The sequence below is a fragment of the Salvelinus namaycush genome, chromosome 33 (genome assembly GCF_016432855.1).
Source record: "Salvelinus namaycush isolate Seneca chromosome 33, SaNama_1.0, whole genome shotgun sequence".
Classification (NCBI taxonomy): Eukaryota; Metazoa; Chordata; class Actinopteri; order Salmoniformes; family Salmonidae; genus Salvelinus; species Salvelinus namaycush.
In genome coordinates this window covers 36199210-36217117 of record NC_052339.1, presented here as the reverse complement: position 1 = coordinate 36217117, position 17908 = coordinate 36199210, and the positions used below count along the sequence as shown (strand labels likewise).

Sequence of the window (17908 nt, the reverse complement as noted above, 5' to 3'; positions counted from 1 at the left end):
TGGGGCTGAAGACTGAATACACATGGAGTGGTGCTGAAGACTGAATCCACATGGAGTGGGGCTGAAGACTGAATCCACATGGAGTGGTGCTGAAGACTGAATCCACATGGAGTGGGGCTGAAGACTGAATCCACATGGAGTGGGGCTGAAGACTGAATACACATGGAGTGGGGCTGAAGACTGAATACACATGGAGTGGTGCTGAAGACTGAATCCACATGGAGTGGGGCTGAAGACTGAATCCACATGGAGTGGTGCTGAAGACTGAATCCACATGGAGTGGGGCTGAAGACTGAATCCACATGGAGTGGGGCTGAAGACTGAATCCACATGGAGTGGTGCTGAAGACTGAATCCACATGGAGTGGGGCTGAAGACTGAATCCACATGGAGTGGTGCTATTCAACCAGAAAGGTGTCTTTCAGTTTGGGTTATTGGCTGCCCTTTGGTGTGTCTGGTATTTCCTGAAGTGTATTAACCAGCTAAACTAACATTACAGTTATTAAGCCAACATGGCAGATTGAGATAGACACAGGAAGTGGGTAGGAACATATGATTTCCTCCTTGTGAACTAGATCCAGGGTTCCTAAATGCTCCTAAATGCTCCTAAATATTTTGCTGTGCAACCTGGAATTTTAATTCCGGACCACCAGCGCGCCCCAAAAATCACCCATATGATATACTATATATATGATAGATATGATAATATATGAGATAATTGTTTAGGCTTCGCTGTGTCTTTGTTTCCGAGAGAAAAAAAACCGGAGTGCAGATTTGTGACTGTCACGGCCATTACTCCAGAGAAAACGTAGTGTCTCTTTCCCAAACCGTTCTAAACGTGTGACCCCTATTACCAGTGCTACGTTTTATTCCTTCACTATAAAAAAATGATTCAGGGACTAGGTAAATATTTTCCAAACACATCTCTGATTTTCACAAAAATGCAGGTTTCTGGTTTAACTTCAATATTTTATTACCTTAATTTTTATGTGTTAAATCATCAAATGTTTAATAAAATAAAAATGATTTACTAAATATTCATAATATTTACTCTCACCTTAAAAATTTTACATTTTTGCATTAATTTGCCAAGGAGTTCGGTTTTGAGAGAATTGTGGGTAATTATATATTTTTTTAACTTTGATACTTTTACAACATTTTATTTGCATGTTTGAAGAAAGACAATCATATTTCTATATTCATATTAAGCAGTTTGTTTTGCTATGAGGTATAATGGATCATGATGGACAGACACTAAAAACGTTTGACAAATTGACGTTAAAAAATTAAACGAGCCATTCCCACCTTAAACAAAGTAATGTGCACAACCCATAATGCTTAGAGGCACATGCAGCATCATACAATGCATGCAGTCCTACCTCCACCAAACAGGATGTTGATGGCACTTTAATTGAGGAGGATGGGCACGTGGTAATGGCTGGAGGCCAATAAGTGAAAAGGTATCAACAACATCAAACACATGGTTTCCATGTGTGGTTAGTTTGTTGCTTTTCCAATAAGAGCTTGACTTACTGTGGTTTTACATGACCTAGCAATAGATTTCTACTCCCTGTAATCAAAATGTTACCCAGTGAGGTTACCATTGGTGTGTTTTAAAAAGTTGTGGAACACACTTCCTGTGGTGGAATCAATTGAGCTGAGATGGATGTATTTCACTACAGTTAGATGGAGGTATCAGTTAGATGGAGGTATCAGTTAGATGGAGGTATCAGTTAGATGGAGGTATTTCCCTACAGTTAGATGGAGGTATCAGTTAGATGGAGGTATTTCACTACAGTTAGATGGAGGTATCAGTTAGATGGAGGTATTTCACTACAGTTAGATGGAGGTATTTCCCTACAGTTAGATGGAGGTATCAGTTAGATGGAGGTATTTCACTACAGTTAGATGGAGGTATTTCCCTACAGTTAGATGGAGGTATCAGTTAGATGGAGGTATTTCACTACAGTTAGATGGAGGTATCAGTTAGATGGAGGTATTTCCCTACAGTTAGATGGAGGTATTTCCCTACAGTTAGATGGAGGTATTTCACTACAGTTAGATGGAGGTATCAGTTAGATGGAGGTATTTCACTACAGTTAGATGGAGGTATCAGTTAGATGGAGGTATCAGTTAGATGGAGGTATTTCCCTACAGTTAGATGGAGGTATTTCACTACAGTTAGATGGAGGTATCAGTTAGATGGAGGTATCAGTTAGATGGAGGTATTTCCCTACAGTTAGATGGAGGTATCAGTTAGATGGAGGTATTTCACTACAGTTAGATGGAGGTATTTCACTACAGTTAGATGGAGGTATTTCCCTACAGTTAGATGGAGGTATTTCACTACAGTTAGATGGAGGTATTTCACTACAGTTAGATGGAGGTATTTCACTACAGTTAGATGGAGGTATCATTTAAATGGAGGTATTTCACTACTGTTAAATGGAGGTATTTCCCTACAGTTAGATGGAGGTATCAGTTAGATGGAGGTATCAGTTAAATGGAGGTATTTCACTACAGTTAGATGGAGGTATTTCACTACAGTTAGATGGAGGTATCAGTTAGATGGAGGTATTTCCCTACAGTTAGATGGAGGTATTTCACTACAGTTAGATGGAGGTATTTCACTACAGTTAGATGGAGGTATTTCACTACAGTTAGATGGAGGTATTTCACTACAGTTAGATGGAGGTATTTCACTACAGTTAGATGGAGGTATTTCACTACAGTTAGATGGAGGTATCAGTTAAATGGAGGTATTTCACTACTGTTAGATGGAGGTATTTCCCTACAGTTAGATGGAGGTATCAGTTAGATGGAGGTATCAGTTAAATGGAGGTATTTCACTACAGTTAGATGGAGGTATCAGTTAGATGGAGGTATCAGTTAGATGGAAGTATTTCACTACTGTTAGATGGAGGTATTTCACTACAGTTAGATGGAGGTATCAGTTAGATGGAGGTATCAGTTAGATGGAGGTATTTCACTACAGTTAGATGGAGGTATTTCACTACAGTTAGATGGAGGTATCAGTTAAATGGAGGTATTTCACTACAGTTAGATGGAGGTATTTCCCTACAGTTAGATGGAGGTATTTCCCTACAGTTAGATGGAGGTATTTCCCTACAGTTAGATGGAGGTATCAGTTAGATGGAGGTATTTCACTACAGTTAGATGGAGGTATTTCACTACAGTTAGATGGAGGTATCAGTTAGATGGAGGTGTCAGTTAGATGGAGGTATTTCCCTACAGTTAGATGGAGGTATCAGTTAGATGGAGGTATTTCCCTACAGTTAGATGGAGGTATCAGTTAGATGGAGGTATCAGTTAGATGGAGGTATTTCCCTACAGTTAGATGGAGGTATTTCACTACAGTTAGATGGAGGTATTTCACTACAGTTAGATGGAGGTATTTCACTACAGTTAGATGGAGGTATCAGTTAGATGGAGGTATCAGTTAGATGGAGGTATCAGTTAGAGGGAGGTATTTCACTACAGTTAGATGGAGGTATTTCACTACAGTTAGATGGAGGTATCAGTTAGATGGAGGTATCAGTTAGATGGAGGTATTTCACTACAGTTAGATGGAGGTATCAGTTAGATGGAGGTATTTCACTACAGTTAGATGGAGGTATCAGTTAGATGGAGGTATCAGTTAGATGGAGGTATTTCACTACAGTTAGATGGAGGTATCAGTTAGATGGAGGTATTTCACTACAGTTAGATGGAGGTATTTCCCTACAGTTAGATGGAGGTATTTCACTACAGTTAGATGGAGGTATCAGTTAGATGGAGGTATTTCACTACAGTTAGATGGAGGTATCAGTTAGATGGAGGTATTTCACTACAGTTAGATGGAGGTATTTCACTACAGTTAGATGGAGGTATCAGTTAGATGGAGGTATTTCACTACAGTTAGATGGAGGTATTTCCCTACAGTTAGATGGAGGTATTTCACTACAGTTAGATGGAGGTATCAGTTAGATGGAGGTATTTCACTACAGTTAGATGGAGGTATTTCCCTACAGTTAGATGGAGGTATCAGTTAGATGGAGGTATTTCCCTACAGTTAGATGGAGGTATCAGTTAGATGGAGGTATTTCCCTACAGTTAGATGGAGGTATTTCCCTACAGTTAGATGGAGGTATCAGTTAGATGGAGGTATTTCCCTACAGTTAGATGGAGGTATCAGTTAGATGGAGGTATTTCACTACAGTTAGATGGAGGTATCAGTTAGATGGAGGTATTTCACTACAGTTAGATGGAGGTATTTCCCTACAGTTAGATGGAGGTATCAGTTAGATGGAGGTATTTCCCTACAGTTAGATGGAGGTATCAGTTAGATGGAGGTATTTCACTACAGTTAGATGGAGGTATCAGTTAGATGGAGGTATCAGTTAGATGGAGGTATTTCACTACAGTTAGATGGAGGTATTTCACTACAGTTAGATGGAGGTATTTCACTACAGTTAGATGGAGGTATTTCACTACAGTTAGATGGAGGTATCAGTTAGATGGAGGTATCAGTTAGATGGAGGTATTTCACTACAGTTAGATGGAGGTATTTCACTACAGTTAGATGGAGGTATCAGTTAGATGGAGGTATCAGTTAGATGGAGGTATTTCACTACAGTTAGATGGAGGTATTTCACTACAGTTAGATGGAGGTATTTCCCTACAGTTAGATGGAGGTATTTCCCTACAGTTAGATGGAGGTATCAGTTAGATGGAGGTATTTCCCTACAGTTAGATGGAGGTATTTCACTACAGTTAGATGGAGGTATTTCCCTACAGTTAGATGGAGGTATTTCACTACAGTTAGATGGAGGTATTTCACTACAGTGATATTAATGCAGTATTTGTCATTATAATGAATACACCCTCCCTCCACTCAGTGTATGTTTTCATAACATTTCTCAGGGGCTGTTCCCTCAAACAATCAGAGCTCAGCTCCTACTTCCCTCCCTCCCTACTTCCTCATCCAGCGTGATGTGTTTTCGCACGAGGCTGTGGCGTTGACTTCTCTTACTGGAGGTATCTCTGGTCGCAGCCTCAACCCTAGCCCTAGCCTCAGCCCTCACACCCAGAGGAAATGTGCATTTTGTAAGCGCGGACCGGGAACTTGGAGGTCCGGAAACTTGGAGGTCCGGGAACTTGGAGGTCCGGGAACTTGGAGGTCCGGGAACTTCCTTTCACCCCAATAATTAAATTACCTTTTCTGAAATATGCTTTTATATACAAAATTCCTCATGTTATATGTAGCTGTTCTGTCCGTACGTTATTAAGATGTGTCATAGCGCTGCTGAACCAGGCAGTCATCAACGTGTTGACCCAGGTCTGTGGGTTGGTTGGGATCACGGTGGGAGGAACGGGATGACCACTACTTTTTAGGGATAAAACAACATGTATATTTTGGTGCGAGTTGTGTCTTTAAATGTACGCCAGGCTTTGGAGCAATAAAATGCTTCTTTTATTTCCTTATCCAAACATTTCACTGTGGTAAGAATGCAGGCCTTCCTTGCAATTGGGTAAACTGTCATCATGCCGGACATAGGACCAATAAAAGTGATAAATTGGTTTAATTTGCCGTTATGATTATGATGATTACACACGTCAGGATCTGGTTTAATGTTTTGTTTTCCGTTCTTTCCAGAGAAGTTGCTGGTCCTCACCGTTGCCACACAGGAGACTGATGGTTATCTCCGCTTCATGCATTCGGCCGACTATTTCAACTACACCGTCAAGGTAAGGACCGTCTCTCTCGTTTAGTTCTACCATGCACCGTCTCTCTCTCGTTTAGTTCTACCATGCAGAGTCTCTCTCGGTTAGTTCTACCATGCGCCGTCTCTCTCTCATTTAGTTCTACCATGCACCGTCTCTCTCGTTTAGTTCTACCATGCACAGTCTCTCTCTCGTTTAGTTCTACCAAGCACAGTCGCTCTCTCGTTTAGTTCTACCATGCACTGTCTCTCTCTCTCGTTTAGTTCTACCATGCACCGTCTCTCTCTCGTTTAGTTATACCATGCAGTGTCTCTCTCTCGTTTAGTTCTACCATGCGCCATCTCTCTCATTTAGTTCTACCATGCGCCATCTCTCTCGTTTAGTTCTATCGTGCACTGTCTCTCTCGTTTAGTTCTACCATGCTTGTCTCTCTCATTTAGTTCTACCATGCACCGTCTCTCTCGTTTAGTTCTACCATGCACCGTCTCTCTCGTTTAGTTCTACCATGCTTGTCTCTCTCATTTAGTTCTACCATGCGCCATCTCTCTCGTTTAGTTCTATCATGCACTGTCTCTCTCGTTTAGTTCTACCATGCTTGTCTCTCTCATTTAGTTCTACCATGCACCGTCTCTCTCGTTTAGTTCTATCATGCACAGTCTCTCTCTCGTTTAGTTCTACCATGCACTGTATCTCTCTCTCGTTTAGTTCTACCATGCACCACCTCTCTCTCGTTTAGTTCTACCATGCACCGTCTCTCTCTCTTTTAGTTCTACCATGCACAGTCTCTCTCTCGTTTAGTTCTACCATGCACCGTCTCTCTCTCGTTTAGTTCTACCATGCACAGTCTCTCTCTCGTTTAGTTCTACCATGCACAGTCTCTCTCTCGTTTAATTCTACCATGCACAGTCTCTCTCTCGTTTAGTTCTACCATGCACCGTCTCTCTCTGGTTTAGTTCTACCATGCACCGTCTCTCTCGTTTAGTTCTACCATGCACCACCTCTCTCTCGTTTAGTTCTACCATGCACTGTCTCTCTCGTTTAGTTCTACCATGCGCCGTCTCTCTGGTTCAGTTCTAGCCGTCTCTCTCGTTTAGGTCTACCATGCACCGTCTCTCTCTCGTTTAGTTCTACCATGCACCGTCTCTCTCTCGTTTAGTTCTACCATGCTCCGTCTCTCTCTCTCTCGTTTAGTTTTACCATGCACTGTCTCTCTCGTTTAGTTCTACCATGCACCGTCTCTCTCTCTTTTAGTTCTACCATGCACCGTCTCTCTCTCGTTTAGTTCACCCATGCACCGCCTCGCTCTCGTTTAGTTCTACCATGCACTGTCTCTCTCGTTTAGTTCTACCATGCTTGTCTCTCTCATTTAGTTCTACCATGCACCGTCTCTCTCATTTAGTTCTACCATGCACCGTCTCTCTCGTTTAGTTCTACCATGCACTGTCTCTCTCGTTTAGTTCTACCATGCACCGTCTCTCTCTCGTTTAGTTCTACCATGCACCGTCTCTCTCTGGTTTAGTTCTACCATGCACTGTCTCTCTCGTTTAGTTCTACCAAGCACCTTCTCTCTCTCGTTTAGTTCTACCATGCACGTCTCTCTCTTGTTTAGTTCTACCATGCACTGTATCTCTCTCTCGTTTAGTTCTATCATGCACCACCTATCTCTCGTTTAGTTCTACCATGCACCGTCTCTCTCTCGTTTAGTTCTACCATGCACCGTCTCTCTCTGGTTTAGTTCTACCATGCACTGTCTCTCTCGTTTAGTTCTACCATGCACCGTCTCTCTCTCGTTTAGTTCTACAATGCACCGTCTCTCTCTGGTTTAGTTCTACCATGCACTGTCTCTCTCGTTTAGTTCTACCAAGCACCGTCTCTCTCTCGTTTAGTTCTACCATGCACCGTCTCTCTGGTTTAGTTCTACCATGCACCGTCTCTCTGGTTCAGTTCTAGCCGTCTCTCTCGTTTAGGTCTACCATGCACCATCTCTCTCTCGTTTAGTTCTACCATGCACCGTCTCTCTCGTTTAGTTTTACCAAGCACCGTCTCTCTCGTTTAGTTCTACCATGCACTGTCTCTCTCGTTTAGTTCTACCATGCACCGTCTCTCTCTTTTAGTTCTACCATGCACCGTCTCTCTCTTTTAGTTCTACCATGCACCACCTCTCGCGTTTAGTTCTACCAAGCACCGTCTCTCTCTTTTAGTTCTACCATGCACCACCTCTCTCGTTTAGTTCTACCATGCACCGTCTCTCTCTTTTAGTTTTACCATGCACCGTCTCTCGCGTTTAGTTCTACCAAGCACCGTCTCTCTCTTTTAGTTCTACCATGCACCACCTCTCTCGTTTAGTTCTACCATGCACCGTCTCTCTCTCGTTTATTTCTACCATGCACCGTCTCTCTCTCGTTTAGTTCTACCATGCACTGTCTCTCTTGTTTAGTTCTACCATGCACCGTCTCTCTCGTTTAGTTCTACCATGCACCGTCTCTCTCTCGTTTATTTCTACCATGCACCGTCTCTCTCTCGTTTAGTTCTACCATGCACCGTCTCTCTCTCGTTTATTTCTACCATGCACCGTCTCTCTCTCGTTTAGTTCTACCATGCACCGTCTCTCTCTCTCGTTTAGTTCTACCATGCACCGTCTCTCTCGTTTAGTTCTACCATGCACCGTCTCTCTCGTTTAGTTCTACCACATTGATTAGGTGTTGTCTTTCTTTAATTACGCAATACAGGATATTACCTACAAGACATATTCATTCTTGTAATTATTTTACTCCTGCTCAACCTCATCCTCAAATAATTAACTGATTGAACTATGAAATAAGAAGTAATAACCTTTCCGGGGAACCAGCCGTAGACTTGAGGCTATGGGAAACTTGTTAGCTGTCATCAGAGGATTCCTGGGGCAAAGCCCTTGTAGAACCTTACTGAATCTGACTTTGCATAACATAAATGTCCGTACTCAGTTCTCTGTCAGGGCTCAGTCCTCAGTCAGGGCTCAGTCCTCAGTCAGGTATCAGTCTTCAGTCAGGTATCAGTCCTCAAACCTCAGCCAGGCCTCAGTCCTCAAACCTCAGCCAGGGCTCAATCCTCAGCCAGGGCTCAGTACTCAGCCAGGGCTCAGTTCTCAGCCAGTGCTAAGAGCATTGATGGAACTCACAGGGGTTCCTGACCCTTGTCCATAACCCCTGATCTCTAACCCCTGACATGTCCCCTGTCTCTCTGCCACAGGTCCTGGGCATGGGAGAGGAGTGGAGGGGTGGGGACGTGGGGCGCTCCATTGGAGGAGGACAGAAGGTGAGACTACTGAAGGAAGCCATGGAGGGACTGAGTGACCAAGAAGACCTGGTGGTGCTGTCTGTTGACAGGTAGGAGAATCGGTGACCGTAGGATGAACTGGACTGTACATCACACTACTGAGGAGCAGAGAGAATTCACTTATGTAATAGTTACCAATGTATTACTTTAAGATTGAAACGTTTCAAATGTAGGCGCTCAGTTGGCTCAAAACATTGTCTAAGACTCTAGTCACCCAGTTCATTAACTTTTCTCTCTGGTACGGGAGCGCCAAGTCTAGGACCAAAAGGTTCCTTAACAGCTTCTACCTCCAAGTCATAAGACTCCTGAACAATTAATCACATGGCCACCCAGACTATTTACATTGACCCCTCCCTCCCTCCTCCCTTTGTTTTTACAATTCTGCTACTTGCTGTTTATTATCTATGCATAGTCACTTTACCCCTACCTACATGTAAACATTACCTCGATTAACCTGTATCCCCGCACATTGACTCGGTACTGGTACCCCCTGTATTTTATTGTATTTAGTCAATATTTTCGAACCCTTTTTTAAAATTGTTCGTCTAAAATGACATACCCAAATCTAACTGCCTGTAGCTCAGGACCTGAAGCAAGGATATGCATATTATTGGTACCATTTGAAAGGAAACACTTTGAAGGAGGAGGGGGGGGGGGTCTATTTCTTGAACTGCATTGTTGGTTAAGGACTTGAAAGTAAAGCATTGCACGGAACATGTGACAAATAACATTTGATTTGAAATGTCTAAATCACTAGTTACCTAAAGCATGTTCATCTTACTCCTTATCTTATGCAATATGCATTGGTACTTTGTGTTAGAATATTCAGTGCCTTGTTTTCCTAGAAAAAGGAAATCTGTCCACTAAGGCTGTGGGGTCATTGAAAGGTTAGGGCTTCTGGTTTCTCCATATTGGACCCAGATGTCCCTTAAACAAATCCTAACCCCTCCTGCTGTGAGCCAAACGTGTGAATATTCAGTTACCTCCACATTATGACTGGGTGGATTACTGGTAGAGTTACTGTCTGGCTCCTGTATGGATGACTGGTAGAGTTACTGTCTGGTTCCTGTATGGATGACTGGTAGAGTTACTGTCTGGCTCCTGTATGGATGACTGGTAGAGTTACTGTCTGGCTCCTGTATGGATGACTGGTAGAGTTACTGTCTGGCTCCTGTATGGATGACTGGTAGAGTTACTGTCTGGTTCCTGTATGGATGACTGGTGGAGTTACTGTCTGGCTCCTGTATGGATGACTGGTAGAGTTACTGTCTGGTTCCTGTATGGATGACTGGTGGAGTTACTGTCTGGCTCCTGTATGGATGACTGGTAGAGTTACTGTCTGGTTCCTGTATGGATGACTGGTGGAGTTACTGTCTGGCTCCTGTATGGATGACTGGTAGAGTTACTGTCTGGTTCCTGTATGGATGACTGTTAGAGTTACTGTCTGGTTCCTGTATGGATGACTGGTAGGGTTACTGTCTGGTTCCTGTATGGATGACTGGTAGTGTAACTGTCTGGTTCCTGTATGGATGACTGGTAGAGTTACTGTCTGGTTCCTGTATGGATGACTGTTAGGGGTAGTGGTATGGATGACTGTTAGGGGTAGTGTTATGGATGACTGGTAGTGTTATGGATGACTGGTAGGGGTAGTGTTATGGATGACTGGAAGTGTTATGGATGACTGGTAGGGGTAGTGTTATGGATGACTGGTATGGGTAGTGTTATGGATGACTGGTAGGGGTAGTGTTATGGATGACTGGTAGGGTAGTGTTATGGATGACTGTTAGGGGTAGTGTTATGGATGACTGTTAGGGTAGTGTTATGGATGACTGGTAGTGTTATGGATGACTGGTAGGGGTAGTGTTATGGATGACTGGTATGGGTAGTGTTATGGATGACTGGTAGGGGTAGTGTTATGGATGACTGGTAGGGTAGTGTTATGGATGACTGTTAGGGGTAGTGTTATGGATGACTGGTAGGGGTAGTGTTATGGATGACTGGTAGGGGTAGTGTTATGGATGACTGGTAAGGTTAGTGTTATGGATGACTGGTAGGGGTAGTGTTATGGATGACTGGTAGGGGTAGTGTTATGGATGACTGGTAGGGGTAGTGTTATGGATGACTGGTAGGGTAGTGTTATGGATGACTGTTAAGGGTAGTGTTATGGATGACTGGTAAGGTTAGTGTTATGGATGACTGGTAGGGGTAGTGTTATGGATGACTGGTAAGGTTAGTGTTATGGATGACTGTTAGGGGTAGTGTTATGGATGACTGGTAGTGTTATGGATGACTGGTAGGGGTAGTGTTATGGATGACTGGTAGTGTTATGGATGACTGGTAGGGGTAGTGTTATGGATGACTGGTAGGGTAGTGTTATGGATGACTGGTAGGGGTAGTGTTATGGATGACTGGTAGGGTAGTGTTATGGATGACTGGTAGTGTTATGGATGACTGGTAGTGTTATGGATGACTGGTAAGGTTAGTGTTATGGATGACTGGTAGGGGTAGTGTTATGGATGACTGTTAGGGGTAGTGTTATGGATGACTGGTAGTGTTATGGATGACTGGTATGGGTAGTGTTATGGATGACTGGTAGGGGTAGTGTTATGGATGACTGGTAGTGTTATGGATGACTGGTAGTGTTATGGATGACTGGTAGGGGTAGTGTTATGGATGACTGGTAGGGGTAGTGTTATGGATGACTGGTAGGGGTAGTGTTATGGATGACTGGTAGGGGTAGTGTTATGGATGACTGGTAGGGGTAGTGTTATGGATGACTGGTAGGGGTAGTGTTATGGATGACTGGTAGTGTTATGGATGACTGGTAGTGTTATGGATGACTGGTGGTGTTATGGATGACTGGTAAGGTTAGTGTTATGGATGACTGGTAGGGGTAGTGTTATGGATGACTGTTAGGGGTAGTGTTATGGATGACTGGTAGTGTTATGGATGACTGGTATGGGTAGTGTTATGGATGACTGGTAAGGTTAGTGTTATGGATGACTGTTAGGGGTAGTGTTATGGATGATTGGTAGTGTTATGGATGACTGGTAGGGGTAGTGTTATGGATGACTGTTAGGGGTAGTGTTATGGATGACTGGTAGTGTTATGGATGACTGGTAGGGGTAGTGTTATGGATGACTGGTAGGGGTAGTGTTATGGATGACTGGTAGGGGTAGTGTTATGGATGACTGGTAGTGTTATGGATGACTGGTAGGGGTAGTGTTATGGATGACTGGTAGGGGTAGTGTTATGGATGACTGGTAGGGGTAGTGTTATGGATGACTGGTAGTGTTATGGATGACTGGTAGGGGTAGTGTTATGGATGACTGGTAGTGTTATGGATGACTGGTAGGGGTAGTGTCAGGGTTACTGACTGGCTCCTGTAGTGTTGCTATCGCCCGAGATCTCATTAAATGGGCACAGAGCTTCTCTGTAAGGTTTCAAGGATGGATAATTAACCCTAGCAAGGTGCTGATGCCTTGCCAATTTCAACAGCCTACCATCACATGAGAGAGTTGTGATTGTGGTTTTCCTTGGACTGTATGTGGTGCAGAAAGCCATCTCAGAGTATAGATGCTCGCCTCCGATAGCCACGTTCACTCTTTATAAAGAATATCTTCCATCCAAACTGTTGTTTTTTGTTGTTGGTCAATTTAGTTAATTAAACATAACAGTCTCATTTAAGGCACTTACTCAGAAGGAAATGACAGGAAGTCCATTTTTAACCATAGAGTCTTTTTCGGAGAAACACCTCCTTTCACCCGTGCAGACCTGTTGAAATCTAACTGAGTGTTCATTTACATCATTACAGAAGCTAATAAGGGGAGGTAGAGGGAGAGGTAGAGATTTATGTTTACTTAGTATTAAAACACCCTCCCTTCATTCATGAAAGGTCCTACTTCTAGAAAGCTCTGAAGCTGCGGTTGGAGAACTAGCTAATTACTGATGCAGGTAACTGAGATACGGGTTCACGGAGTTGACTTTAGTCTCTCAGAATAATTACAGCCCACCTCAGAGTATGTGTGGCTTATCGCATTCCAGAAAGGATGCTGCTACTGACTAGGTCCTAAGGTAAACAAATCCATGTGTTGATGTATATATCTGGTGGGTCAACTGGAAGGTCACTTCCTGCTTTCTTTGTAAAGAAGTCAAACATTTGTGATGCTACGTTATGTTATAACACAGATATCTACAGTAACACAGATATCTACAGTAACACAGATACCTACAGTTCACATGTTATAACACAGATATCTACAGTAACACAGATATCTACAGTAACACAGATATCTACAGTAACACAGATATCTACAGTAACACAGATATCTACAGTAACACAGATATCTACAGTAACACAGATATCTACAGTTCACATGTTATAACACAGATATCTACAATAACACAGATATCTACAGTAACACAGATATCTACAGTTCACATGTTATAACACAGATATCTACAGTTCACATGTTATAACACAGATATCTACAATAACACAGATATCTACAGTAACACAGATATCTACAGTTCACATGTTATAACACAGATACCTACAGTTCACATGTTATAACACATATCTACAGTAACACAGATATCTACAGTTCACATGTTATAACACAGATATCTACAGTAACACAGATATCTACAGTAACACAGATATCTACAGTAACACAGATATCTACAGTAACACAGATACCTACAGTTCACATGTTATAACACAGATATCTACAGTAACACAGATATCTACAGTAACACAGATATATACAGTAACACAGATATCTACAGTAACACAGATATCTACAGTAACACAGATATCTACAGTAACACAGATTTCTACAGTACACATGTTATAACACAGATTTCTACAGTAACACAGATATCTACAGTAACACAGATACCTACAGTAACACAGATATCTACAGTACACATGTTATAACACAGATTTCTACAGTACACATGTTATAACACAGATATCTACATTAACACAGATATCTACAGTTCACATGTTATAACACAGATATCTACAGTACACATGTTATAACACAGATACCTACAGTACACATGTTATAACACAATGAGATCAAACATGTCCATCCTACTATGAAAGTTAACACACTGTCAAGGCCCAGTGTGTTCTCAGGGTGCGTCACAAATGACACCCTTTTCCCTTTATGGTGACCTACCTTTGACCAGGGCCATTTGGGCCGCATCCTGAGGGTTTTCCCATGTTCCATCACTCCATGTCCTTTAACTTCTTATGGCTGCAAGGGGCAGTATTGAGTAGCCAGTTAAATTGTGCCCATTTCAAACGGCCTCGTACTCAATTCTTGCTCGTACAATATGCATATTATTATTACTATTGGATAGAAAACACTCTCTAGTTTCTAAAACCGTTTGAATTATTTCTCTGAGTGAAACAGAAGTCATTCTGCAGCACACTTCCTGACCAGGAAGTGGAATGTCAGAAATTGATGCTCTGTTCAACTTCATGCCTATACATGGGCATGATACGTAAGAGTCTACATACACTTCATACACCTTCCCCTGGTTGTCAAGAGGCGGTGAGAGAAAAAATTTCGTGTTTATCTTGGTCTGAGGTGGAATTAAAGCTCTTTGTTTGACGTGACCGTCCACTTCCTGTTTCTGGAGCGCGCAAAAGAGGACATGGATTTGCCTTCTGTTTTGCTCTCGTTATGGACGACTAACATCTCCGTCTTAGATTTTATTTGATACATGTGACCATATCATCGTAAAGTATGTTTTTTCAATATAGTTTAATCAGATTATTGAAATTTTTTCGGGAGTTTTGCCGTGTTCCGTTCTCTGACTTTGTTTACGTTGGAGAGATCCGTGCCACTTGGCAAGTGCGCTTCCTAAATCGAGAGGGAAAATGAAGGGTCTAAATCCAAACACCGACTGTTCTGGACAAAGGACACCTTGTCCAACATTCTGATGAAAGATCAGCAAAAGTAAGAAACATTTTATGATGCTATTTCATATATCTGTCGAACTGTGTACTAGTCGTGGGCGGCCAACGTTTTGGCTACTCTAAGCTATACCGAAGCTGCATAACGTAATTAAGTTATTTTTAGAATTCTAACACTGTGATTTCATTAATAACTAATGGATCTATCATTTCCTATACAACATGTATTTTTTAGTTATGTTTATGAATAGCTATTTGGTCAGAATATGTGTCAGAAAAAGTGTCAGTAAAATATCCGAACGTTGTGGGAAATAGTAGCTAAGTTAGCATAATGGGTAACCACTGATTTCCGCTCTAAATATGCACATTTTTGAACAAAACATAAGTGTATGTATAACCTGATGTTATAGGACTGTCATCTGAGGAAGAAAATCAAGGTTAGTCAAAAATTATATATCTTTTGCCTGTTTGTTACGATCGCTTACTTTTGCTACTGGGAAATTGCTTGTGTTTTTGGCTATTGTGGCTACGCTAATATAACGCTATATTGTGTTTTCGCTGTAAAACACTTGATAAATCGGAAATATTGTCTGGAATCACAAGATGCCTGTCTTTCAATTGCTGTACACTATGTATTTTTCAGAAATGTTTTATGATGAGTAATTAGGTATTTGACGTTGGTGTCTGTAAATATTATGGCTGCTTTCGGTGCAATTTCTGATTGTAGCTGCAATGTAAACTATGATTTATACCTGAAATATGCACATTTTTCTAACAAAACATATGCTATACAATAAATATGTTATCAGACTGTCATCTGATGAAGTTGTTTCTTGGTTAGTGGCTATTTATATCTTTATTTGGTCGAATTTGTGATAGCTACTGATGGAGTAAAAAACTGATGGAGTAAGAAAAGTGGTGTCTTTTGCTAACGTGGTTAGCTAATAGATTTACATATTTTGTCTTCCCTGTAAAACATTTTAAAAATCGGACATGTTGACTTGATTCACAAGATGTGTACCTTTCATATGCTGTATTGGACTTGTTAATGTGTGAAAGTTAAATATTTAAAAAAAATATCTTTTGAATTTCGCGCCCTGCACTTTGAGCTGGCTGTTGTCATAAGTGTACCGACGTCGGGCTTGCACGCCAAACAGGTTAACATCTCTAGTGTACCACTGTGACGTGTGATGAATATCAGCGGGCCAGTAGATGTAGGGATGAGCAGCAGTTACAGAGTGGTGTGTGTGTGTGTGTGTGTGTGTGTGTGTGTGTGTGTGTGTGTGTGTGTGTGTGTGTGTGTGTGTGTGTGTGTGTGTGTGTGTGTGTGTGTGTGTGTGTGTGTGTGTGTGTTTGTGTGTGTTTGTGTGTGTGTGTGTGTGTGTGTGTGTGTGTGTGTGTGCTCGCATTCGTGTGTGTGTGCACGTATGAATGTGTGTGTTTGCATTCTTCTCAGGCTAAATTCTTTCCTAAATGCCTTTAAAAAGCAACACATTCCTTAGAAAATGAGCCTATTTGACATCGATATGAGTCAGAAACATCATTAGAGTATACAAATTGACTATAAATAGTATATAGGATAATTTTGGTCCTAAAGTCAGTCTAGTCTGCACCTGTACATAGCCCATCTATAATTTAAATTAAAGGTGAAAAAAATAAAAAATAAAATAGTCTACAACGGAGTTTGTAACATCAGTGCGTCACAACGGGTAAATAAATGTTTGGTTTTGATTTGACGATGTGGATTTACCACTAAGACGGGGCGAAGAGCTGCCATGTTGCTCTCTATTCATTAGTATAAACAGTGAGACGGACCTGACCAGCAGCTCTGACGTTTACAAGACAACACGTCACACTTTCTTCTTTTACTTGATAAATACTGCACCAAACTCCTTAGTTAGATGTAGAAATTGAGCACCTGAAACATCTTTGGCAAATATGTAAACAATTATTACAGATTTATTTAGTTATCTTATCGTTTATTCTGGGGATTTTTCCTGGGGGACAATCATTAACCAAACGCGTAATCGGTCAGGAAACACACCTCCCAAGAATAAAATATAATTTTTGTAATGAGCAATAATAAAAAAACATATGTGCCAATCTGCGTATTCATTGGCTATTTAAATCCATGAATGTGTGCTGACACCCTGATTCAGCGTGAAGAATGTCTCATGTCTCACTTGTTCTCAACTGGCCTACCTGGTTAAATAAAGGGGAAGTATACTACCTGGTTAAATAAAGGGGATGTATACTACCTGGTTAAATAAAGGGGTAGTATACTACCTGGTTAAATAAAGGGGATGTATACTACCTGGTTAAATAAAGGGGAAGTATACTACCTGGTTAAATAAAGGGAAGTATACTACCTGGTTAAATAAAGGGGAAGTATAGTACCTGGTTAAATAAAGGGGATGTATACTACCTGGTTAAATAAAGGGGAAGTATACTACCTGGTTAAATAAAGGGAAGTATACTACCTGGTTAATAAAGGGGAAGTATACTACCTGGTTAAATAAAGGGGAATAATACTACCTGGTTAAATAAAGGGGAATAATACTACCTGGTTAAATAAAGGGGAATAATACTACCTGGTTAAATAAAGGGGAAGTATACTACCTGGTTAAATAAAGGGGAATAATACTACCTGGTTAAATAAAGGGGAAGTATACTACCTGGTTAAATAAAGGGGAAGTATACTACCTGGTTAAATAAAGGGGTAGTATACTACCTGGTTAAATAAAGGGGAAGTATACTACCTGGTTAAATAAAGGGGTAGTATACTACCTGGTTAAATAAAGGGGAAGTATACTACCTGGTTAATAAAGGGGAATAATACTACCTGGTTAAATAAAGGGGTAGTATACTACCTGGTTAAATAAAGGGGAAGTATACTACCTGGTTAATAAAGGGGAATAATACTACCTGGTTAAATAAAGGG

The 17908-nt window shown here is 41.4% G+C and overlaps 1 protein-coding gene across 2 annotated transcripts in view; it reads left to right on the top strand.

Moving 5' to 3' along the window:
• The window catches only part of plod2 (procollagen-lysine, 2-oxoglutarate 5-dioxygenase 2), a 150181-nt gene that overhangs the window by 48359 nt on the left and 83914 nt on the right, over window positions 1-17908 (top strand). For both annotated transcript variants that reach the window (XM_038972867.1, XM_038972868.1), the window contains exons 2-3: window positions 5656-5747; window positions 8952-9088. In XM_038972867.1, the coding sequence (XP_038828795.1) occupies window positions 5656-5747; window positions 8952-9088 (229 nt within the window). The remainder of the gene's footprint in view (window positions 1-5655; window positions 5748-8951; window positions 9089-17908) is intronic.